This window comes from Colletotrichum lupini, chromosome 2, assembly GCF_023278565.1.
Source record: "Colletotrichum lupini chromosome 2, complete sequence".
Lineage (NCBI taxonomy): Eukaryota > Fungi > Ascomycota > Sordariomycetes > Glomerellales > Glomerellaceae > Colletotrichum > Colletotrichum lupini.
The window spans coordinates 1,422,182-1,444,829 of NC_064675.1; the positions used below are offsets into that span (position 1 = coordinate 1,422,182).

Sequence of the window (22,648 nt, forward strand, 5' to 3'; positions counted from 1 at the left end):
CCTCGTCTGCAGCTCCAGTCAAAAGCCGGGTCCGAATACCACCAGGAACCACGCATCACATCGCATTATACGATACAAGCCTTTCGGTCCCGTGCTCCGCTGCGTCACGTCCCAGCAATCATTGCCCTTGAAAGTTCCGTCGCGATTCCTGCTGGAGAAGGACTATACAAAGCCTCAACGCTGATTAGCTGCGAGACGGTTAACTTTACGTTACCAAAACATCGACGACCCCTGCCCCCGGCACACGACACACTCAAACAGCGACCGAAAGAGGATACAGTACACGCGCTGGAGAAAAAGGCAGAAAGCCAAAGGCCAGACGAGCACGTCCGTTCGACGCCAAAATTCTGACCGAACTGGTCCCCTAATCGTGCAGGTATCCCTACCTACTTCGTCCACAGCACAGTACTCTCGCCCTTGCTGGCACCAACACTGTGTGGCCTGTACGGAATACATCAGTTCAGTGAATCCACTGGTTTGGTCTGTGGTGTCTGAACCACCAGCCCGCCGTGCCCACGCAACTCCACTGGTCAACCCAACCCATCTCCTGCTTAGCCTGGCCCGCTGGGGTTTATGCTGAACAGTCAAGACTGAGCCCGCAGTAGCCCGCTTGCTTTTGCTCTTGACCTGCCTTGCCAGGCCCAGTCCCGGTTACAGCACCACACCCCGAGTTACACCCTCCTCCCCTGCCCAACGCACTGCGGCACCGAGCTGGTTGTGGTTGTGGTTGTGCTCGTGCGCACTCGTGCCTGGTCTGGTCCCCTTCCACACCCCTTCCCTGTCAACCTGTCTTGCCTGTCGGGTCCGGCTTGCCCCGCCGAGCCACTGGCGCACCAGGGCATGTCCAGACGCCGCCATGATGTCCCCAAGGAGTTTCCTTTACTACAATAGGCAGCCCTCGGCCTCGACCACCCCTCCACCATCTTCTCCCTCCCCTTCGAATCTCACGCGCAAACCGACCAACAACAGCTACGCCGCCAGCCCGAGATCATCCATTGCTACTACTACGACTGCTGCTGCTGCTATCACGAAGACGACGACAACAACCACTCCCGTCATCATCCCCAGGACGGCTTTGCCTTCTGCCCTACTGGATCGGAAAAAGGATGCTCAGAACGTGTCCGTCACCCTCACGCCTATCCCTACCTCTTCCATTACCACCTCAGCTACCATGGCCAAAAGCAAGGATGCTCGCCGCGAAACTTCTAAGTTGGCGCCTTCGAGCCCTCCTCGGACAACAACAAGCGTAAACACCAGACCGACGACCCCGACTACGCCTGTTCAGATTCCCTCAAAATCAAAGGCGACCCCGTTTTACACCTCTAGCCGCCATGCGCATCGGAAGCCCTCCCGGCCGAGGGATGTTCACTCACCGGACGCCGTCCCGCCTGCCATGCTGGCCTTGCTGGCCGTCACTGATATTCCTAGACCTCGACGCAGCTTGAGGCAGAGGCTATCCAGGGACCAGGCAATGACTCTGGAAGCTGTTATCGAGAGACAGCAAGTCTGCGAAAAGGAACTTAGTCTCACTTTCGGCAAGAGCCCCCTAGACTTGCTGTTATCGCCACCCGACGACCTGACAGACGATGATATGTCAGTCAGCGATAGCGGTCTTGGTTCCGTGTTATCTACCAGAACTGTTTCTGTGGAATCGGTTCCTTCACTAGGCGATTCTTTTTCCACCGACACACTGTCGTCGGTCGAGTCACCTTATGGATCCAGCCCGCGGAGGAAGCGCTCCCGCCAACCCAGGCGTTCGCTGGAGCCCATCTCATCTCCTCCCGGTCAGCCCGAGGACCACCCACTGTCCCGCGACCGGGTCAGCGTCGACGAGATTGACTTTAGAGTGTTCGACGAGTCTCAGGATGAAGAGGACACCAAGTCAGAGTTCTCATTCTCTGACTACACTTTCCCGCTACGCCCTCTCAAGTCAGCGTTCAAGTCCAATCTGACTGCATCACTCCGCGCCCTGCGCTCGGCTGCACGATCTATCTCAGCCATTAACTTTTCGTCTATCCCGCCCGACGATTTCCTCACGAGATCCATTCTCACCATCGACCCCAAGGTGCCTTACACGGATGAGCGAAGGCCACCAGTACTCGAGGAGGAGCCGTCGGCTGCGTTGCGCCGGTACCTGAACCCCACGACAAACGCTCGAATTGAGCCCCACCCTGTAGCGGCCACTACGCCGACGGGCACGCGAAGCTTTACTGCGTCTATCCAGATGCAAACATACAAGGTTCAGAAAAGCCGGAGTGCACCACCCACATCAACTCGGAGCCCCTCCCCGGCGACATCGGCGGTCACGACTCAGTCAACACCTTATCAGCCCCCAGCACAATCTCCGACCCAGACCGCATTCACGTATCCTCCAGGAGGCATGCGTCAGCGAGAGATGCGGGAGAACTCGGACTTCATTCGTATCGCAGTCATGGAAATGGCGATGCGCAAGCAGGGCAAACTCGACGACCAACGGCCGGGCCGCGCTCGCTGGGCGTTACCGCCGCGAAAGGCCAGCGTACGCCCTTACGATGTTGGTAGCGACGGCGTCCCAGCACGATGGATCCCAGTGTCGCATTGAAGAAAAGTGGCATGCGAGCTTGGTACATTAAGCGACTATCTATCCAGCCTCTATCGCATCAACCCGACATAGTCCACTACGAGAAGAAGAAAAAAAAGAGAGAGATGCAACGCTGCGCACCGATGCCGCAGCGTGGACAGTCTCCACGGCTTGAGCACGTCACAATCCTACGAGGGTTGAGGTTCCAACACCCATGGTCGACGGCAAGCTTGTTTTTTTCCCTCTCTCTTGCAATGGGGGTGGCTTGTTCCATGGCATGGCGCATCCCCCTCCCGCAACGTGCTGCACTACGACGGTGTTGTCCGCGGAGAAGGGCAGAAAGCAAGAAGTGGGAGGGTCGGGGTTCTGCGAAATGTTGTGGGCTTGCCCTGATTGCACCGTCACTGCCGGGTGGAATCGTCATTCAGCAGGGCCCCCCGAGGCGCTAATTTACGGGGAAGCGTTGGGGCCCGCATTCCCACGCAACAAGGGGCCAGACATTAAGTGCCTGCCTTATCCGATATCGCGGAATGGTCAGCATCATCGCACGTCTGGCACTGTGATTTCCCTGTCGGTCTTTGGTCAGAGTACCGAGACGAGGGCTCCATTTTCTGCCCGAAGCGTCCAAGAGGCCGTCTGGGGCACCCAAGACGAAAAGAGAGACGCTGTTACGCTGGAACTGGCACGACTGGCTAGCGCCCCCAAGGATTTTTTTTTCTCTCTCTCTTCGGTTCCTTCTTGCGCTTCTAGAAGGAGTCGATCTGCGGGCCTTTTTTACATGCTCTTACCTTACTGTTTGGTAATAGCTAGAGGCACTTTTGCATTTCGCCTACCGCCTGCCGCCTACGGGCGAGGAACTTTTTGATGGCCGACGGCCGACGGCACGCCTTTTCTTCGAAATGAGCACGCACACCTTTTTTTTTGCGGGTCAACCTTACCTGCTGTGTTTGTCGACTTTTCTTAGAAGCGAGTATCGCCGACTGAGGAGAGCGGACCGCGAGGCCCGATGAGAGCTGGAGCAGTCTGGGTGAGTCACCCGAGGCGTACCAAAGAAACAGGGGAAGGACGGAGCAATCCAAGAAAAAATGACGGACGCGAGATGCGCTGGCAAGAACCTGCCCTACGAAAGAATCGGATTTGGAAAGGGGGCTTTCTCGAACGACAGAATTGGTGGACACACGTCCGACACACCCTTCGCGCACAAGCGCACACAGCATACAGCCAAGCGTCCGTACCTACACGGCCCGGTTCCGAGAGCATGGCCTGATGCCAGCGACATGCGACGAGCACCTCCGAGTTTCCTCAAAGCGAGCGAGCTTGGGAGATGCGGGGCTATGACTGGCCAGCGACGTGGGGTCACATGTCACCTCCAACTCAGCACAACGCACGCTGGAAAGCCTCCGGCACAACACACATTCTCTCTCACACGGGTGAGCCAAAGGACCAGGCCACCACTCACAGCACTTTTTTTATTATTTTTTATTCGACACCACATGCATAGCGACGGACTGGGATCATGAGCATTTGAGGCGCATGCATATTTATCATTTTTTCTGTCAACTTTCTTCCCATCCTTCTCGATTCTACTCCGCTCTTCCGGTTATTTCCTTCGACACTGGACTCGGCCAAGAACCCGAAGACAAACCGCTTCGAGGACCCGAAACCCGTAGGTTCGTCGATATCCACTCGGAGGACAAATCCACACCTCACACGCGGGAAGAACTCGGAGGACGCAACCTGTGGGGACTCTTCATCGGATCCGGCTCCAGCAAGAAGTTCCCCCCACGCCAATAGCCCATCTCCTGGCGGGACATTGACTCGACCGTCGCATGTGAAATGCAGGCCAAGTTGTGACGCCAAAATGACCAAACGGGGATGCAGCGACATGACTCAGGGATAGCGCACCACACACAGCAAGACAGGAACAGCGCTGGGGGGGGGGGGGGGGTTTCTTTTTTTTTCCTTCCCTTTTTGATCTATGCATGCGAAATGCGAGAGGACATAGCGACGACGCAGGAGAGCCGGAGTTTTTGGATTAGCAAGGTGCTGCCGTCAAGGTTGATTTGTTACGGCGCAGCGACGATTCCCAGCATGCGTGGATGGGGACATGGGAATCAAACAATACGGCATCAGAATTCGTATGAGGAGCATAGGCGCGCCCTACTGGGGCATATTGTTTTTAGTTGAAGAGCCCAATCTCACATCACATATTGAACAAATATTCTTACAAGCATCTACTAGCGGAGGTTGGAGTGTTGAGTTTCCCACATACTTTATGCAGGGCAAGCAGCAAAGCCCAGGAACACGTTGCGCGAACAGGGGTCATAAAACGCACTGATGCATGGAGGCCTAACTCGAATGTCCATTGATATTTGGTGCAATGCTAGGTGGATGCAGAGCAACTTCCAGACATGAAATGCTGACCGCCTTCAAAAGACCGGCTGCTGCTGATACCGATGGAGCAAATGTTCGGATAGAGCGTGCGAAATTGCGACAATATGACCGGGGTGGGCAGACAGGCGGTCAAGTCACACTCACGAGTCACAGGTGGCAGAAGTCTCGAGAAATTGAGGTTGGGCTGCGGACCATCACTCACCGCAGTAGAAGGGCAGATGCGGCCAAGCCGAAGACGTGGCTCACGACTGGCATGCCTTCTTTGCCTTCTCCTGCAATGTCGCGCTCACTTCAAGTCGGCGGACCGACATATTATCGGACTTGTCGGGAGACGATGCCCTACGCTACGGCTACCTGGTGGTGGGGTGTAATTTTGATTCGCACTTTCGGAATTACCTAGTCCTCATTTTCTCCAGTAGTGGCATCCACACGGGCCGGAATCACTGACATTTTGACAGCTCCATGTCTGAGAGACGAGCGAAGCCCGTGTTGGACCAGCCGCCGCCAGCCTACGGGATTCGGGAGTGCAGAGGCAGGTCGCAAGCTGAATCCGTAGATACTGGACAGACGCGAAAATCGCCAGGTCGACAATTCCACTTTGTACGCTTGTGCGCTCGGGGGCCGCCACGCCTCGGCAGTTGGCAGCCATCGATCCCACCAAACTTTGCCCCAAGAAGATGCGGAATGCGGAAATTCCCACTCTCGTCCGATCGGTTACGCGGTTCGCGGATAGGGCTCCAGTCTCCCGACTCTAGAGCATTCTCCAGTCTCCAGAGTATCCTGTATTCGTACGGATGCTTTGCACAGAGTGAGCATGTTCTTCTGTGGCTCACTGGCTGCAGCACAGTGCGGGAAAAAGTTCGCCACCTCCTTGCAGATGATGTTACCAAATCGTCGGGATCCGCTCGGGACGTCGCGCGTTACGCGATGGTGCGCCCGTTTGCACATGGCTGTGGCAACGACTGTTGGTATCTGCGCTGCTCTGCACTGGGGCTTGTCAGTCATCGCAGTTTCCGTGGCCTTCATTTTCTAAGGGTTTTATGGATATTGTTACGTGTCCAGGGACAATTTAAGGGGTCCCAGAATCTCCCATGTGGTGTTCCAGGGAGAACCAGTCTAAGTACCTTATTATCAAAAAAAGTTAATTCTTTTTAAGTTATAAGTATAAGAATACAGTTTTAATAAAATAATATAATACCTACCTAATACTTAAATTAAAATACTTTTTTAAGCTTATTATAAGAGAAAAATAACTATATTATTAATTATTTACTATCGAGGTTCGTAACGCTATAGCTTTAACTATAATAATTTTACTTATAATAAGTAAAAAGTCTAATTATAAGTCCTTTAAAAGCCTTTTTTTAAGGGCTATAAGAGCCTCTAAATATACTAAGTTAAAATACTTACTAAAATATTAATAACTAAATTAACTTTATAATAACGGCCTTAATAAAAAAACTAAGAGACGAACTAAGAGATAATATTAAAATCTTTATTAACGTTAAGTACGATTTATAAAATATAATAACGTAACCGTAGAGTATTAGTAATATATTTTATATTAAGAAGACTATTATTAGTACTAACGAGACGGATAGGGCCGTATTAATATAGTACCTTAGCTTCTTTTTATAACTTAAGGATTATAGCTTTAAATAGTATTAAAAGTTTATTAAAAAGCTCTCTTAAGTACTCCAGTATATTTATTACTATTTTTATAATAATAAGACTCTTAGTATTTATATATAAGTATAAGTTATTTATTTTTAAATAGTAATACTAGCTTATTAATAAGCTATTAAAACTACGATTCTAGCGATCCCTTAATAAGGGAGAGGGTAAAATAGAGGAAAGGATAAGTAACTTATAAAAAGGGTTAAGGTTAAATAGTACGGAATTCGAGGGTAGGGTAACGTCTATATGTACTGCGGCAATCCTCTAGTAATGCAAAACGATGGAGTTAAACAGTGAGGGAGAACCAGTCGACCAGAGCAGTTCGACTTAATTAGGGGTCCTGCTTGCGGGCGCTCCGAAGAGGGGAGATGAGGAGTATCCTTGGAGGTCCTTACGGCGCCTTAGAAAAGCCAGTTGTTGACAACCAAAGAATACGGTCAACATCGTATGGATATGGAGAGCCCTAGGGCCAATCCTAGGGGTGTGAAGTTCAGAAGAGCAAGGACTTGAAGTTGAACTTTGCACAGGGCTCCGGTAGGTGTAAGTCTACACTACATTGCAGGGATCCGCGGGTGATATCTCATTTCCTTGCGCGCTGCCCGCTTCTTTAGCGGAGTCCTACTCACTCTTTTTTTTCTCTTCCGCCCCCTCCTGCTGATTTTCTATTCGTACACGGCCACGACGGTATGGAGCCCAACCGTCCATCGTGGCCTTCTAGAAGGAGGTTGGGATGTTCCTTGGCTGGACTGGGGCACCCTTCTTATCGTTCCTTTCGGTTCGTGTTTGCCGACTGCCTTTTTAAGAAGGAGGTGAAGAGAGGCTTTGGGACCTACGAGCCTTGAGGGTTTAAGCGTCGGGCGTTGGAAGGGGTATTCGGAAGGCGGTAAGGATGTTGGACGTTGAGGGGACTTTTGGGATCTGCTAGGACCGCGGGGAACCTTTGTTCTTTTTTTGTTCGTGTTGTGAAATTTGACCATGGGAAATCTTGGATTACCTTCCGCAGGTAGACTAGAGGAATGTTTCGAAATGATGAGGTGTTGCGATTTAGCAGGTGGTGATGTGTTGATCGACGAGGATTTTCGGGTCATGGGCGGCTATAGACGGTGTAAAGTGAAGTCGTTGGATTTCTCGCGTGAGGTGCAACTTGCTTGTGGATTGAGGCTCAACGGAAATGAGTTTGCTGCCCTTACGGATATCCACCTGCCATCTCGAGAGTATTCTGTACTGACACGTGAAAAAGATATTCTGCCCTTCGAGGCTGGGAATTATTACACAATGGTTATACGTTTGTGAATGCAGAAAAGGATCCTTGGGACTTTGTTGACATACGCGTTGTGGTTTCATGACATTTCCGTCCACGCTAGATATGTGCGTAGGGTAATCGGGAACAAAGTTTACAGGGGAGGAGGAGGAGGGGTCTACGGACTACAGTCACAGTGGGATTGGCAAGGACGGCCTATGTATGGACGTTGTTGTGGATGTGATTGTGAAGAAAGGTGGATGGATGGCAAGAACTTTGCGCGAGTTGTATGGACTGCAAGAGTCAAGAGGATGATTTTTGAGTTTCGGGGGGCATACTGGGCGATGGGGTTGGCTAGTCAGGGTGCCTTGTTTCGATGGATGTAGTCTGCGGACAGCAGATAAGGTATGTAGGGACTTGATGTGCTTGGCGCGATCGGTGAGGCTGTGAGGCGGTGAGGGAGGATGCGAGATGGGTGGTTGGATCGTTTGGTGTGTGCGGCGGTGATGGGACTGCGGGAAGTGGGACGGGACGGGACGGTAGCGGCGATGGTGATGGTGTGAAGCTTCATGTTGGGCGAAACGGTTGATCGAGTTTCGATTGAGGCGTCGGGTGACACGTAGATTCTAGTCTGGTTGCGTGATGGGTCTCGGGATGATGTATCGAGAGACTTGTGTTGGTGGTACACTGTTACAACGAGTTACAGAGATTGTACAGCAGAGGCTATATAGAATGTGAGAGTGCGAAAGTTCGGTGGCGTGGATTGCGTGAGGTGATGCGAATATGGTGTTTACGTGTTGTTCTCTTGGATGGCGACATTTTGGGGATGGGTGGTGTACTTGGAGAAGGAGGGGAAGGAGCGTGTATTTAGGGGGAGGGTGTCTTCCCCCTTGGACTCTCTTGGACTTGCCTTTTATTTTTCTTGCTCGTTTGCTTGATGGCTTGATTTACAGGTTTCTCGCGGAATATTTGGTTGAGGGTCTGGGGCTGAGGTTGTGCTTGGGGGTTATGAGAGGTGATTGATATCGATTGCGTTGGCTGCTATATGAACCGCGATGAAGGACCAGGCTTTTCCATCGCCCCGGGATGAATGAGGATCATACGGTCAGCACGAAGACGACGGCGACGACGACGACGACGACGACGACAGGCAATTGGATATACGGGCCGGGACTGAGGTTGAGTGGATGGCATGGGAGACTGGCTTTGACTGGTGCAAAGTATGATGGATGCTGTTGGCCGACTGGGAAGGGCAGAGGTTTGAGGTGTCAACAAGAGGAGGGATACGGTGAGGGTATACGATTGGAGCGAGGCGGACGACTTTTATCTCGAAGAACTCGATCGACCTCGGACGACGAACCCTGGGATTGGACAAGGCTGAAATTGGGACGTTGGTCGTGACGATGTTTTCTGAGAACGGGTCAGTTTTAGGGGGGTCACTTGAGCCATGTAGCTTGTTGCTGCTTGGACGGGTATCGACATGTGTCCGATATCAGAGGATTCGATGCGGAAATGGCCTAAGCGATAAATGATGGACGAAGTCGTTAATGGTATTCTGCCGCCCTGTCTAGGGGAGGGTGCCGATGGAAGAGGACGGACCATGACAGGATGCGGTAGGCCTAGAAGGAAAGAGGCCATTTGGATACATACATTGAGAATCGGTTTCCGGGGTCTGGACTATTGTTGATATTTCGCCGACCGGCATGAGGCGGTTATGATAGTGGAAGGTAAAAGCCTGCGGGAACAGTGAGACTAAGTGAGTGGTAGATTAGGAAGTGTTCCTCTCGGCCTCGGTAGGTTCGTGAGAGTTGACGCAGTTTGCGTCTTGCTCTTTGGGAGAGTCACATTTATTGTTGATCTACGGAAGGCAATGCCGGGCTCTTCCAAGATACATGGATCATAGAGTTCAGTTTACTCGGGATGACCAACTCACCTATGAGAAGCTGGAGGCCTTTTACCTCGTGGTCGAGTTGGCGAGATGCTACGTCTGAGCCTCGTCTGGAAGACGTCGTTGGACGATCTCTGGCATGTTGTGCACCGTTTCGAGAGGACTGATGACGAGGTGGATGAGGAGCGGACGTAGGTCTCGTCTTGAAATAGGGCGATGTTTTGGCCTTCGAAGCTCAGCATATCGACTCGTCTATGTATGCATCTAAATATGCAATCATCTTGATAATACGATGGAACATACCTCAAAAGACTCTTATCCCATCCCCAATGCGACACAGTGAATCATATAACTGTATCCGCTGATACGAACATGACAGACGCTTAATCGCCATGCTCTGAATCTTCATCTCATAAGTTAAATGCGGATCTATGGGTACATGGGAAATATAGCAAAGGGAGCCATAGGATGATATTAGGCAAATAGCCGGAACTTGAAGGGATGTGGATATGCCCGTGTTCGCGCCACCATGTACCTAATGCCTATATCGAGGGGCCCGTCTATCGTAGAAGCCTAAAGCGCCCAGGTATTCTGCCCTTGGCCGTGGAGGCTAAGATGGGCCACGTGGTTCCAGTTTAGGATCCAATGCTCTCATCTAGGCTACTACTCTGGAGGTCAGGAGCCAAATCTTCAGGTTTGCGGTCTCGAATCGGTTGGTGACAGGATTTCTTTCCAGAAGCGCAAGCAAAGGAGACATCATAGAGCTCGGGAACGTGAGCCCAACACATCCGCTTACGTCGCAATGCCTAGGTGGTCCTCCGCATTACCTCTGCCTCGTTCACGGTCCTGGAGAAATAATCACTTCCTTGATACATATAGCCAGTCTTTGAAAGCCGTCGCTCATCCACTCTCTCTGAAGAACCTTCCATTGAGTCCAGAGAGCTGGTGTTGTCTGAGAGGTTTGTCTTCATATGTGGCGGGACAAGCACTCCATTGGTGCGTTTTTACCAGGAGATCGCCACCTCATAGCCATGATCATTGAATCATTCTCTACAGTAGTGATGTTGACTTACGCTCGACAGGAACGTGGTGGCATTCGGGAAGTACACTCCATAAGCCAGTGTGCTTGGGAAATGACACATCTAAGGTCGTACATCGCGCCAGATGGTCGTTTCCTGGACGGATGTGTTGAGCGATGAACCTACTACTCGATAAGGGCTGAAGGCAAAAACTCTTTGACAAGAAATGAGCTACTCGTTTCTGGATGACAGTATTGAAATACTGGATAGCATTGGCTCTGGACATGGTTTTCTTGCTGAGGACCGGCGACCCGTAACTTGAGCCGGTCCTCCTGGGTCTCATCCTAGCGCAAACAAACATTATTGTGCATCTGCATGTATTTCTCACTAGACAAGGCATAGACGTAGAGCGTGATATAGTGCTGGAGCAAGGGAAAGCCGAGAAGCTTCACTGAGGACCCGCCGTCAGGTGGTGTTAGCTATGTTTCGGTCACTGCCGATGGGGAACGGCGTTGGTTCGCCCAGGAAGTAACCGTTTGCAAGTGTTATAAGAGAGATGAAATATTCGTGGATGAGCATGATTGGGGAAAGCTGACATCACTTGGTCGGCGAAGTTACTTAGGAACTCTCACCGGTCTGATGCATTCGATAATTGCAAGTTCAGAGTGATCTGTGTAACACAGCAAATATTTAGTCGGAAAGCCTGTGACTGAACCGAAAGAATTAGTAGGAAGGCATGCACATCTAACCAGGCTAGATGTGGCTGCGAAATTCATATCCTTCCTTTGGCAGAGAACCGAAGGAAGGGAGGGACTTCATCGGCACAGAGGCTGCTTTCGCCTGCTGAGTATTCGATGCCACCTTGAAATGAACCGTCTCGGCCCCTTGGAACGTGTCATCTGAAGGTCATCGTATGTTGAGGCTGAGCTTTTAGGTGCAATGTATTCGCGGGATACTAGGTGTGTACTTTTCACCCGGAAAACAGCTTACGATTCAAGATCGTGGTCAAGCTCAAGCCTCACGTGGGAAGCTCAAGCCTCACGTGGGCAGCTCAAACAGTCACAATAAGGCTAGAGGGCTTGAAAGACTTAGTGGGATATCAGCGGAGGCACTTCAATCAGGTAAAACATCATTTTACAGCGGCGATTACGGCTCAAAATCATGTCGTCATTTCGGGGCCAAAGCCCACCCTATCCTTTGAACGCCATCTATCATGCCCAAGACCTCGCGAAGACCTGTATGGAGGCCAAGCAACAAAGCGAAACTTCTACCAGACTCACGACGCATTCGTGCTCACGTCATTGAAGATCTTCTTCTTCACCTCCATCGCAACGAGACCAGTCCGCTCCTGCATCGCCACAGTATTGCTGTCCTTCACGAGCTTCTCGAGCAGTCCGTCGACCTTTTTGCTGGCCGCGCCGACACCACCCGTTCCCGGAGCACTCCGTCCCTGACGGGCGACTTGTGTCGTAGTCTCCTTGATCTTGGATGCGAGATCAAGCATCTGTTTGTTTCCGTAGTCGCGATTCGTAATGAGCGGGCTTTGGCTCAGCGTCTGTACCCAGTACTTGTGCCACAGCAGCTCCAGCATCTGGGACTCAAGCGTGCTCTTGAAATGGGACACCTCGAGGCTGTAGTACTTGTTCGCGTGAGCGCCGAACTCTGCCGCCTTCGCCAGAGGGACTTCCTGCCATCCGTCGCTGGTAACGCCACTGCCGCTGGCCCCGCCCTCCTTCTCCTTGATGTAGTTCTCGGGGTACGTTCGGAAAGCCCCAATCTCCACCTTGCCTGCGTTGATGGTGCGGTCAGGATCGATGACGACGGCGAGGAAGGGCTCCTGGAATTGCTGCTGTAGCGCCTGGGTGCCGACGTCGATGCCGGACAGCCAGCAGCCGTAGCCTGGATGTGAGTGATACCATCCGACGACGTTCTCCATTCTGCCCTGCTCACGGCAGAGGCTGAGGTATTCGACCATGTATTCTTCGGCGTCGCCCTGGGCGTTGACGCGCGTCTCGGTTCCCTCCACGGGTAATCGGAAGGCATCTGTGACGATGAAAGTGTCGCCATTGACATAGCCCTGCATAAGACCCATCACCTCGAGGTTGCCGCCGGAACGGGCGTGCATCACCATCTTGATGAGAGCCACGGCGCTTATGCGGACATTTTTGAAGTGGTTCGGGTTCGCGGCCCACGGGCGGGCGTTCATCTGTTCCTTCTGGGCATCGTGGTCGAGGTTGTAGAGAGCGTCGCGTTTGGTGTCAACCAACTTTACGTTGTTGTCGAGCTCTAGAGCAAGTGGTCAGCTGTATTGAGCGCGGCAATGGCGACAGTGTAAAAGATTTCACGACATACCCCACGACTTGAGAGCTGTCTCCATCTTGACTGCTCGTTTCCGCGTGAGCAGTTGTGTTTGCAGGAGATGACGTTGAGGGACGGCTTAGGCTCACAGGAAGGTTGGAGATGCTGGTGACAATGGAAGCACTTACCCCACCATCCAGCTGCCTCAGCCGTATCTTATCGATAAGATAAAGCTATCACTCCGAGGCGGAGCTTGGTGCATTACATAAGCCTCGCTAGGCATTCGCCATTCCAATCGCGACCTGAGGTGTCAGGGGCACTTACAGGCTTACTTACCTGAGAGCTCCACGACCACCCATCATGCACATCATCAACACGGTGAACGCCAATCAAGCATTCGATCACATCAAGCTCAAGAAACACGGTATCCACATACAATCAAAGAGAACCGATGAAAAAAGATGTTAGTCAATATTCTAGCTTCGGTCTTGACGAGCTGGCATTGGTCCAGCCGGACTTTGCGGTCTTTAATGTAACAGACAAGATGACGGAAGTTCGCTTTGACCCTTGGGATTCGAGCAAAGTCAAAAAAAGAATCAGCCTACGGTCGCGAGCCATACCAATTGGAATGGAAGATGCGAATGTTCGGCTATGCTCAGGCCTCCCGTCTCGTCTGCTATTTCCATGTGGCTACATACTGGAATTGTGATGAAGTTGAGAACTGCCAAGTGGAACTAGTTCGGGAGATGGCCGTCCATGATCCACGGTTCAATCGATGGTACAAATCAGCGGGAGATGAGCAAAAGATCACGGGGGTTCTTGGGGAAAGGACCGAAAGCGATCTCGACGAGTTGCTGCGACCTAAGGCTCGCAGTTCCTGGCAATGATCCTTTCCGAAACGAATCACTGGGCGTCCCTGGTAGATCACATTCGAACAGCAACTCTTGGCAATGTGGAAATCCGTGAGCCTCCAAGTTGCTGGGTCAAGTGGCTCCAACAAACGACACACGTCATGGCATTTTCGGATATCGCCAGTCCCGGGTCAATTATTCGCGTACTTCCATCATGGATGTCCGTCAACTGGTCTTTGGGATCTTGATCGGGGTCTCCGCTGCTTTCGCATCTACTATACGGACGTTACGAGCGCGATAACGAGGGGTGTCCTAGTCACCCCGCCTCCGCAATGGGCGGCCGGTCCGGCTCCGAGATGTTTCGATATCGTCCCAACGTCAGGAATGACTTTGAGGCGAAACGCTAATTTCGTCGCAACACGTTGCGGTTCATGCAAGCAGCAAAGGAGAAAAAAAGAATCAGACCGAAGTCTGCCGGCCTTGCGACGGCAGTAGAGTTTCATGGTCAACGACGCACGACCAAGGACATGTTTGGGCCAAGAGAAAATGCACTTTGGTACTGTCATTATTACTGTTAAAAATATATGGAAAAACGAGAAGCTGATTTTCTAGTCTACACAACACAGCATTGGCCAAGTTGGTTTGCGAACGCGAACCAGTCAACCGAATCCGAACTTGATGTAATTTGCTGTGAATTTCGGACTCTAGATACAAGGAAGAACTGGCGGTCGTCTCAACTCAAGGGTTGCCCGGGTCAGAGCATTAAGTTGTTGGCCCCCATGTCTGCCACAAAGCTGGACAACCCCCCTTAAGCGGTGAAAGCGCGAGCCTCAACGGCGGCGTACTCGTCGCGCTTAGCGGCCTTGGCCTTCTTGGTCTTCTTGCCGCGGTGATGGGGCTCACGAGCCTCAATGGCGTGCTCGGCAGCGTCCTCAGAAGCGAACTCGTCGCGCTTGGCAGCCTTCGCCTTCTTGGTCTTCTTGCCGCGGTGGTGGGGCTCGCGGGTCTCGACGGAGTGCTCAGCGGCGTCGTCGGAGGCGGACTCGTCACGCTTAGCAGCCTTCGCCTTCTTGGTCTTCTTGCCGCGGTGATGGGGCTCGCGAGCCTCAATCTCGTGCTCGGCAGACTCGATGGCTTCGTCGGAGGCGGACTCGTCGCGCTTAGCAGCCTTGGCCTTCTTGGTCTTCTTGCCGCGGTGGTGAGGCTCGCGGGATTCGACATCGCGGGCCTCGAGGGCCTCGTCGACAGCAGACTCCTCACGCTTGGCGGCCTTGGCCTTCTTGGTCTTCTTGCCGCGGTGGTGGGGCTCACGAGCCTCGATGTCACGAGCCTCGAGAGCCTCGTCGACGGCAGACTCCTCGCGCTTGGCGGCCTTAGCCTTCTTGGTCTTCTTACCACGGTGGTGGGGCTCGCGGGCCTCGATGTCGTGAGCCTCAAAGGCTTCATCGACAGCAGACTCCTCACGCTTCGCGGCCTTAGCCTTCTTGGTCTTCTTACCACGGTGGTGGGGCTCGCGGGCCTCGATGTCGTGAGCCTCAAAGGCTTCATCGACAGCAGACTCGCGCTTAGCGGCCTTGGCCTTCTTGGTCTTCTTGCCGCGGTGGTGAGGCTGAGAGGTGGTGTTAGTATATACATAACTCTTTGACCTGAGCACATTTGAGAAGATTAAATCTTACCTCACGAGCCTCGATGCTGGCAGCCTGGGGCGCAGCTAGGGCAGGCATGGCGAGTGCCAAGGCGGGAGCCTATTTAACCTCATATTAGTCCTCGCGTTCCCACACTTTAGACTCATCGTGGAAGGCAAACTTACTACATAGCGTCTGGCGACCTGACCCGTGGGGATGAGGTTCAACGACTGAACACCTTGGACGGCAAGGATGCTCGCCAAGAGGAAGTGGCCAAAGGATGGGTAGTGCATCTTGAAAAGAATGATTGGCTGACCGGCAGCAAATGACAGCAACTGGATTACAAGAGAAAGGAATGAAGGGTCGCGTCAAGCGATCAGGGGCCAACAGTGGAATGAGATGTACGGATGGTCAGGCAATGGTGGGCTGATGAGCGGGTTTGAGAAGATATTATATCTTGCTCAACGACCTCTGCGTTTTCGTCCCTCCACGGCGAGTTGACAAGGCACCCCCCCTTTTGGCACGGCACTTGGTCCATTCGCGAGTCTCCATTCGACTTAGTGACGAAGGCATGGGTTGAAGCCCCAAGTTTGGACGAAAAGGGCCTCGACTAGAAGGCGTCAAACTCTGATCGGCCTGCCGCGTAGGACCAGAAACGTCTCAGAGTCGGGATACCAGATGGAAAGGGTCTGAAAGGGGGTGGAGAGACAGGGCCATGGGCTATGACGGCTTGCGATAGTTGCTCGGACTGAGCTAGCCGCAAAAGATGGGACTCGTTCAAAACTCGTCGGGGCTACGCTGATGATGTCGAACAGCACCAAGATGCTGGACGCGGGGAGGCTGGAAGGGGAGGTTCCTGGACTAGGATATGAGCCGAATCCCGCGCTTGCGGTATCGACGATGGTTGTCGTCCTCCACTTCGAAAGCTCGTATACGGAGTACTCCTCGTACCAAGCAATGAGAAGACAACAAGCATACTACCTTATTCCCTTTAGACATGAACATGGATGTGGTACTGGACTCGCTTGCAGTTTCAGTTCCAAGAAGTTCCAAGACTACCCTGGGCGGTCAGCAGACGGGGAGCACACAGGGGAAAGCGAGGGTGTTCTCTCGTTGTGCCTGGCGTCTCGTTCGACAGACCCCAACACGATCTGATGCTAAGCCTGATCGACAGGACGTTACGGAAGGTCTTCGCGACGCCGCAGTGTGTCGGGGAAATACGCTGGTAGGGTGGCCCGGTGATGATCCATCAGCCATCTCCTGTCGTACTGTTACTCGTACGCTAGAGAGGATGAGCCGCACAAGGGACCTCTGATACAGCCACAGTCCCAGAATGCCAAGAACTGACAACAACCGAACCTGGGTCAAGATTAAAGAGGTGTACCGACTCAAAACCGACCACTGTTGGTGTCCTGTGGTGGTGGATATTCCATGAGCAATGCGGCATCAAGTTGCCGGGTTTTGAGCCTCATAGGCGGCCCGGGCTCTTCCCTGGCGCCTTGCGGCGTTCGTGAGTGGTCGGTGCATCCCCTGTGGGATGGGCTGGAGGCGCTGGAACGTGGTGACTGGTCGTGGGATCTCCCCCGCAAGCCACACCCTGTCGCACCAAACTCCGCGTTTCGACACACCCCTGTTCTGAGACACCGCACCAACGCCTCAGCTGTGCCATTGCCAGGGGCCCCTTTTTCTTTGCTTCTTTCTCTCTCTTTGAGTCTCTTCAACTCTTGACTATGGGAAGAAGGTTCTCAGCTCTCTATCACATTCTCGAGGCAGAAAGCCTGCTGCAGGGACGGAGACAGGGATACAAGAGCCAGGGCTTGGACCTGACTAAACCTGACATGAGTAGCCCTGCAGATGTTACCAAGACTGCACGAAATCCCGTTCATGGGATTGTTCATCAACAAGGGCCAGCCCAATCATCGCCGTGGTTATTGGACGAGAGCGGCTAATTATTTCCGACCATCTATTATCATCCCTCACTGCACGGCGCACGTAGCACGCAGTATTGCCCATGATCACTTGAACCAAGGCTTGCAACTTGACCGAGTCGACTTACATTCCCGGTCCCACCCCCGGCTGTGACGGACTCGACCTCTTTTCTGTCTCGTCTATTCTTGCTTGGGATGATCGGCTTCTTGGCCTGTGCCGCAACTTCGCAACGAAGATCAAACAGCCCAAACGTTTCTGGTGGCTGGATGACATCTCGCTAGCTGGCAATTTCCATCCGACTATCCAGAGCCTATGCCACTATGGTCCATGGATCCCAAGTATCCCAACGGGGCGAGGTTGCATTGCACACACCTGCCAGACGGCGACTTTTCCTCCCTCGGTCTTGAGCGAACTGGATCCCCTTCCAAAGTCGAGTCCTGTCATTGTTCGAGTTGGGACATAGTTGCGGCGCGTAGCCTCTCGCTGACGCCGCCTCTTGCCCGTGCCCTCTCTCTCCCTCTCTCCCTACCGAGTCTCCTCTTCCCACACCCATCCCATCGACTAATCGACTTGGACGGTCTGTGATCACCCATTAGTTTGGTAATCTGATTTTCCGCGCCCGAAGCGATCGTCTTGGCACTCGTCTCTTCTTACCTTCTCAGAGAGCTGCTGGCCTTGCCTCCGAACTGTTTCCCCTCCCCTTCTCCCCATTCTGTGCATACCACTCTATCATTCTCCCTTCTTGTCTCTTTCTTGTTTGGTCATTTTCAATTCCCATCATCTGTTTCTATACCCGACTTGACGTCGTTGTACCATTCCCTTGCTGTCAAATTCGTGACAGCATCCCTTCTTTCGCCTTCTATTCTTTCTTAATAAGGCACCTGGCGTGCTCCAACTTAACCTTCCGGTGCTACTACCTTGCCCGCCGAAGAGGGTCCCTCTCTCTTTAATAATTATGTCTTCAGAAAAGGTCTACCGGTCCGTACCCCACGAGGAGGAGGAAGTCGAGAGTCTCGCCGGAAGCCTCAACACGGAGAGCACGGAGAACGTAGAGGCCGCCACAGGAGGAAACGAAGCGACATGGAGGCGGATGAGGCTCGGCGATGAACACCCGTGCAAAGAGAAGGCGCGGCGGCTTCTGCGGTATTGGCCTTGGGCTCTTCACGCCGTGCTTTTGACGACGTCTGTCACGCTTTTTGCTGCATCATTCTGCCTTCGCTATGGCAACACCAATAAGGACGATACTTGGGTGACGGAGAAGTACTCGTCATGGTGTAAGAATCATCGCCCAATGACTATCACCCTTCATCATGGCTGACAGTTCATAGCCCCTGCTGCAGGAATCATCAAGTACCACACCGAAAGGTACAACCTGACGCCCATTATGGACTGGTCACCCTTTGTCGGTGCTGGATACGAGATCGATAGAGCATGGGATCACATCACAAACAATAGTAAGAAGACGACCCAATGGCTGGTGACGTGATGATAGAAGCTAATGAGGCGTAGTCGGCGACCAGATGATCTCGCGCGCCGAGCTCGACAAGCTCGGTCTCGATCCCAAGTCAATCAAGACCACCAACGCCGTCACGGGTGAGGAAGGTTACCGTGTCGGCCTCGAGGTGTTCCACCAGCTTCACTGCCTGAACCTGCTCCGTCAAGCTACGTACCCGGAGTACTACTCAAGGAAAGAAGTCGGCGGCGACGTGGCCGTTGAGCACAAGGACTTGAGAGGACACCTGAGTAAGTCACCAGGATTCATGAGCCACGAGCATGAGTGGCAAGAATGTAGTAAAAACCGCATGGCTAACGAGCTCACTAGACCATTGCATCGAAGCCCTGAGATTGAACCTGATGTGCGAAGCCGACATTGGCGTCTTCACATTCAAGATGTACCCGGATCTCCCGCTCGAGGGCCACTGGCCCGACTTCAGCACGCTGCACACCTGCCGCAACTTCAACGACATTCGGGACTGGGCGCTGACACATTCGGTGACGTTTGAGAATGAGGAATAGGCTTTTTCGGCACAACCCCAGTTGGAAGGAATCGAAAATGAGTTTTGAGTTGCGGAAAGGTGGTGGGCAAGGCAGGGTAACACAGCAAGGGTTGACCTTCATACATATTAAAAAGCATAACAGCGGCAATGCAGTCCGCAAACGGATAACATTTTCCCCAGAGAACAAATAAAGCCTCAGCAAAGTTTCCTGTTCGCATACGCCTCAAATTTTGTCGGGGAGGATGCAGAAGGTTCTCGAGTTTGCTCTTATTTAGAATTAAAGGTTGGAATGAGTTTGAAGGTGCCGGACTTAATCTCTCACTGAGTTGCATTAGCTCCCGCTGTCTATCGAGAGCCAAACATATTACAACTTCCGGCCTTCCCCGTCGTCAACAAGCGCCACCTGGCAACAGTTGGATAATCGATCAGCCCTGATGGTCTAGCGGTATGATTCTCCCTTAGGGTCTTCACGACACGTATGGGAGAGGTCCCAGGTTCGAATCCTGGTTAGGGCCCAATTCTTTTGCATTTTGCGGTTCTGAACACTGGCGATAGGCGCTTCGTGTGCTGTATTTTTGCCTCTGACAATTTCGTGATGTCTGCGACATCCGCGGGCTAATTGTGGTGGTGGGCGCACTGACAACTCCCGATTACAAAACATCTCTCTCCACAGCTGCAGTCTGCGAGTCAATCCCTATAGTACGCGGTATAACTCGTGATACGACTGGCCAGCTTCGCGATATACTTTTTGCCTTGTCCCTGCGCCGAAGCTTCTGAGACGGCCGTAGAAGATGGGTGCAAGACAGAAGAGCCGCGGCGCATGTCGTTGCCGAAAGTCTCGTGTGCGCCCAGAACTCTGACAGGCTTGGCTTACATGAGGCAGGCAACACAACCTTTAGGCGTGTCCCGTGGCACCCGCGGTTCACGTCATGGAAGTTACACAAGACAGAGGGAATCCCAGGAGCACGTTTGCCTTGGCGGTTCGTTTCTTCTTCGGTTCCGTGGTACAAAACTTTGTTTGCTTAAGAGTCGTGATCCCCTCGTTTAGTAGTTCATCATCCCTGCCCCGTCGGCAAGTGTTTTCCGCGCGCGTTTAATGATGTTCCCGGTGATGTAGCGAGGTAAGTGAATCACAGAAACACATCCGTGGACCGCGAGTCGATGTAAATCATCCAACATAAGCTTTCATTGTGCCTTGTGAGGCGACCGCTGTCTAGCGGGGGTATCAACAGTTTCTATATCCATACAACCAACGCGCGCAAAAGTCTATCCCTTTTTCCAAATTACTCCGTCCCCTCTCTACCAAGGCAAGAAAGGGCTCGTCTAAGCCTCCTCATCCTTCTTGTCCTGGTCGGTGACGATGCCCATCTTCTTGTTCATGAGCTCATCGGGGTCGCCGGCGCCGGCGTCCAGGACCTCGAGGTTGCCCGCGGCGTCCTTGGTGCCGGTCCGGTAGCCCGAGTGGCTGCCAAAGACGTACCACACGTAGCCAGTGAGGATGGCGGTCGTGGCGAGGAAGGCGAAGATGGTCCAGTTACCCATGCTGTACATGGGGGAGTCGGTGCTGGGGAAGAGGAAGGGGGCGGAGATGCCGCCCGTGTTGGCAATGGCGATCATGCCGCCGGTCGCGAGCGCGGTGGCGGTGGAGCCCTGGACGGTTGCGGTGCGGTGCTATTTTGCTTATTAGTCTACTTTTTCTTCTTTTCAATGCCTCAATGGAGATTCGTGAACTTACAGCAACGAAAGGGAGGACGGCGGCGTTGGTGCAAGCGATGATGCACACGGCAAAGTAGCGCACACCCCAGTGCTTGACGATGGCCAGGAGGAGGTATCCCGTCGCGACGAAGATCAAGGCACCAATGACGTGGCGAGAGCGCTCCTTGGTCCTATCGCTGTGCAGACAGTTGCCGATGATGATGAACATGGCAAAGACGTTGGGCGGGACGGTGAGCAGCTGGGCGTTGTATCCCTTGAAGCCGAGCGAGGAGACGATGGTGGGCGCGAAGTAGCCGAAGGCGTTGAGGGAGTTTGTCATGAGGAAGTACATGACGGCGAAGAGCCAGAAGTACGGGTCGATGATGGTCTTCTTGGCGACCTTGCTGTCCCAGTGCTTGTCGGACATGGACGGGGCAAAGGGGCCGAGGCGCTTGACGGCGAAGGCGCGCTCCTCGGGGGTGAGCCAGGCGGCGGTCTGGGGGTAGTCGGGGAGCATGAACCAGACCATGACGCCGACGATGACGGCGGGGATGCCCTCGAGGATGAAGAGCCACTGCCAGCCCGTGAGGCCGCCCTTGCGGTTGAGGAAGGAGATGCCGGTGGCGAGGAGACCGCCAAAGGCGCCGGCGACGGCGACGGAGGAGGCGAAGATGGCCATGCGGGTGGCGCGCTCCTCGGGCTTGTACCAGAAGCAGAGGTACATCATGATACCCGGGAAGAAGCCGGCCTCGGCGAGGCCGAGCATGATGCGGACGGCGAGGAGGCCGCCGTAGGTTGTGCAGGCGGCGGTGCAGATGGTGACGATGCCCCAGGAGACCATGATGCGGGAGATCCACTTTGAGGGGGAGAAGTACTTGAGCATGATGTTGGAGGGGAACTCCATGAGGACGTAGGGGACGAAGAAGAGGGCGACGGCGACGTTGTAGCGCTGGCCGGTGAGGTTGAGCATGGTGACGATGTTGTCTTCGGGCTTGTCGTTGTTGAGGGTGCGGGCGTTGCCGAGGTTGACTCTGTCGAGGTAGTCTGCGATTCTCGTGTTAGTGGATGTTTGATGGCAACTTTCTCGTCTTTTCTCGTGATGCTGGAGAAAACGTACTCAGGAGGTAGGTGATGCAAATCCAGGGAAGGATTCTGAGATCCTGCTTGCGGACGATGCGGCGTTCCATCTCCTTGTCGGCAAGGTCGACGGTCTCGAGGTCGGGCACGTCCAGGGACGGCGCCGGGGCGAACATGGCCTTCCAGTCGGGCATCGTTGCGGTTCTGGGATGAACTGTGGAGATTTCGGTGAGGCCTCGGTGAAGGGTGTTCGATCGCGGGATTGGTGTTGAACTCTAGATTCAACAACCGCTGAGACACCGTTTGGGTGGGTTGCCCTGTGAAAGCCGGCTTGGTGAGGGCGGCGAGGTGAAGAGTCGACGAAGTTGTTGATGGACTTGTGGTTCGGACACACTCTC

The 22,648-nt window shown here is 53.2% G+C and overlaps 11 protein-coding genes and 1 non-coding gene across 12 annotated transcripts; 7 read left to right on the plus strand and 5 right to left on the minus strand.

The window, feature by feature from the left end:
• Positions 1–856: 856 nt before the first annotated feature.
• CLUP02_02797 (uncharacterized protein) lies at positions 857–2,581 on the plus strand (the record flags this gene model as incomplete). The annotated part of the gene is made up of 1 exon (XM_049281825.1): positions 857–2,581. One exon carries the CDS (start codon positions 857–859, stop codon positions 2,579–2,581), a length of 1,725 nt encoding a protein of 574 aa, XP_049138968.1.
• A 193-nt stretch (positions 2,582–2,774) lies between these two features.
• On the plus strand, positions 2,775–3,425 carry CLUP02_02798 (uncharacterized protein; the record flags this gene model as incomplete). Its single annotated transcript, XM_049281826.1, has 1 exon — positions 2,775–3,425. One exon carries the CDS (start codon positions 2,775–2,777, stop codon positions 3,423–3,425), a length of 651 nt encoding a protein of 216 aa, XP_049138969.1.
• Positions 3,426–3,645: 220 nt separating this feature from the next.
• On the plus strand, positions 3,646–4,080 carry CLUP02_02799 (uncharacterized protein; the record flags this gene model as incomplete). Its single annotated transcript, XM_049281827.1, has 1 exon — positions 3,646–4,080. One exon carries the CDS (start codon positions 3,646–3,648, stop codon positions 4,078–4,080), a length of 435 nt encoding a protein of 144 aa, XP_049138970.1.
• Positions 4,081–4,549: 469 nt separating this feature from the next.
• Positions 4,550–5,987, plus strand: CLUP02_02800 (uncharacterized protein; the record flags this gene model as incomplete). The annotated part of the gene is made up of 5 exons (XM_049281828.1): positions 4,550–4,655; positions 4,714–4,866; positions 4,948–5,353; positions 5,413–5,762; positions 5,797–5,987. The coding sequence occupies 5 exons, from the start codon at positions 4,550–4,552 to the stop codon at positions 5,985–5,987; spliced, it is 1,206 nt and encodes a 401-aa protein (XP_049138971.1).
• Positions 5,988–8,229: 2,242 nt separating this feature from the next.
• On the minus strand, positions 8,230–8,442 carry CLUP02_02801 (uncharacterized protein; the record flags this gene model as incomplete). The annotated part of the gene is made up of 1 exon (XM_049281829.1): positions 8,230–8,442. One exon carries the CDS (start codon positions 8,440–8,442, stop codon positions 8,230–8,232), a length of 213 nt encoding a protein of 70 aa, XP_049138972.1.
• A 470-nt stretch (positions 8,443–8,912) lies between these two features.
• On the minus strand, positions 8,913–10,901 carry CLUP02_02802 (uncharacterized protein; the record flags this gene model as incomplete). Its single annotated transcript, XM_049281830.1, has 5 exons — positions 8,913–9,114; positions 9,232–9,490; positions 9,830–10,023; positions 10,295–10,332; positions 10,833–10,901. The coding sequence occupies 5 exons, from the start codon at positions 10,899–10,901 to the stop codon at positions 8,913–8,915; spliced, it is 762 nt and encodes a 253-aa protein (XP_049138973.1).
• A 1,153-nt stretch (positions 10,902–12,054) lies between these two features.
• CLUP02_02803 (Mov34/MPN/PAD-1 family protein) lies at positions 12,055–13,155 on the minus strand (the record flags this gene model as incomplete). The annotated part of the gene is made up of 2 exons (XM_049281831.1): positions 12,055–13,064; positions 13,131–13,155. 2 exons carry the CDS (start codon positions 13,153–13,155, stop codon positions 12,055–12,057), a joined length of 1,035 nt encoding a protein of 344 aa, XP_049138974.1.
• A 42-nt stretch (positions 13,156–13,197) lies between these two features.
• CLUP02_02804 (uncharacterized protein) lies at positions 13,198–14,611 on the plus strand (the record flags this gene model as incomplete). The annotated part of the gene is made up of 9 exons (XM_049281832.1): positions 13,198–13,202; positions 13,258–13,332; positions 13,391–13,500; positions 13,538–13,659; positions 13,712–13,891; positions 13,951–14,147; positions 14,244–14,304; positions 14,374–14,483; positions 14,554–14,611. The coding sequence occupies 9 exons, from the start codon at positions 13,198–13,200 to the stop codon at positions 14,609–14,611; spliced, it is 918 nt and encodes a 305-aa protein (XP_049138975.1).
• A 124-nt stretch (positions 14,612–14,735) lies between these two features.
• On the minus strand, positions 14,736–15,845 carry CLUP02_02805 (uncharacterized protein; the record flags this gene model as incomplete). The annotated part of the gene is made up of 3 exons (XM_049281833.1): positions 14,736–15,536; positions 15,604–15,672; positions 15,738–15,845. The coding sequence occupies 3 exons, from the start codon at positions 15,843–15,845 to the stop codon at positions 14,736–14,738; spliced, it is 978 nt and encodes a 325-aa protein (XP_049138976.1).
• Positions 15,846–17,793: 1,948 nt separating this feature from the next.
• Positions 17,794–19,497, plus strand: CLUP02_02806 (uncharacterized protein; the record flags this gene model as incomplete). The annotated part of the gene is made up of 5 exons (XM_049281834.1): positions 17,794–17,837; positions 18,415–18,755; positions 18,810–18,935; positions 18,991–19,224; positions 19,304–19,497. 5 exons carry the CDS (start codon positions 17,794–17,796, stop codon positions 19,495–19,497), a joined length of 939 nt encoding a protein of 312 aa, XP_049138977.1.
• A 409-nt stretch (positions 19,498–19,906) lies between these two features.
• CLUP02_tRNA042 lies at positions 19,907–19,993 on the plus strand. Its single transcript has one exon. It is a non-coding gene; the product is annotated as a tRNA-Pro (tRNA).
• Positions 19,994–20,801: 808 nt separating this feature from the next.
• On the minus strand, positions 20,802–22,444 carry CLUP02_02807 (major facilitator superfamily transporter; the record flags this gene model as incomplete). The annotated part of the gene is made up of 3 exons (XM_049281835.1): positions 20,802–21,149; positions 21,214–22,217; positions 22,291–22,444. The coding sequence occupies 3 exons, from the start codon at positions 22,442–22,444 to the stop codon at positions 20,802–20,804; spliced, it is 1,506 nt and encodes a 501-aa protein (XP_049138978.1).
• Between the last annotated feature and the right edge of the window lie 204 nt (positions 22,445–22,648).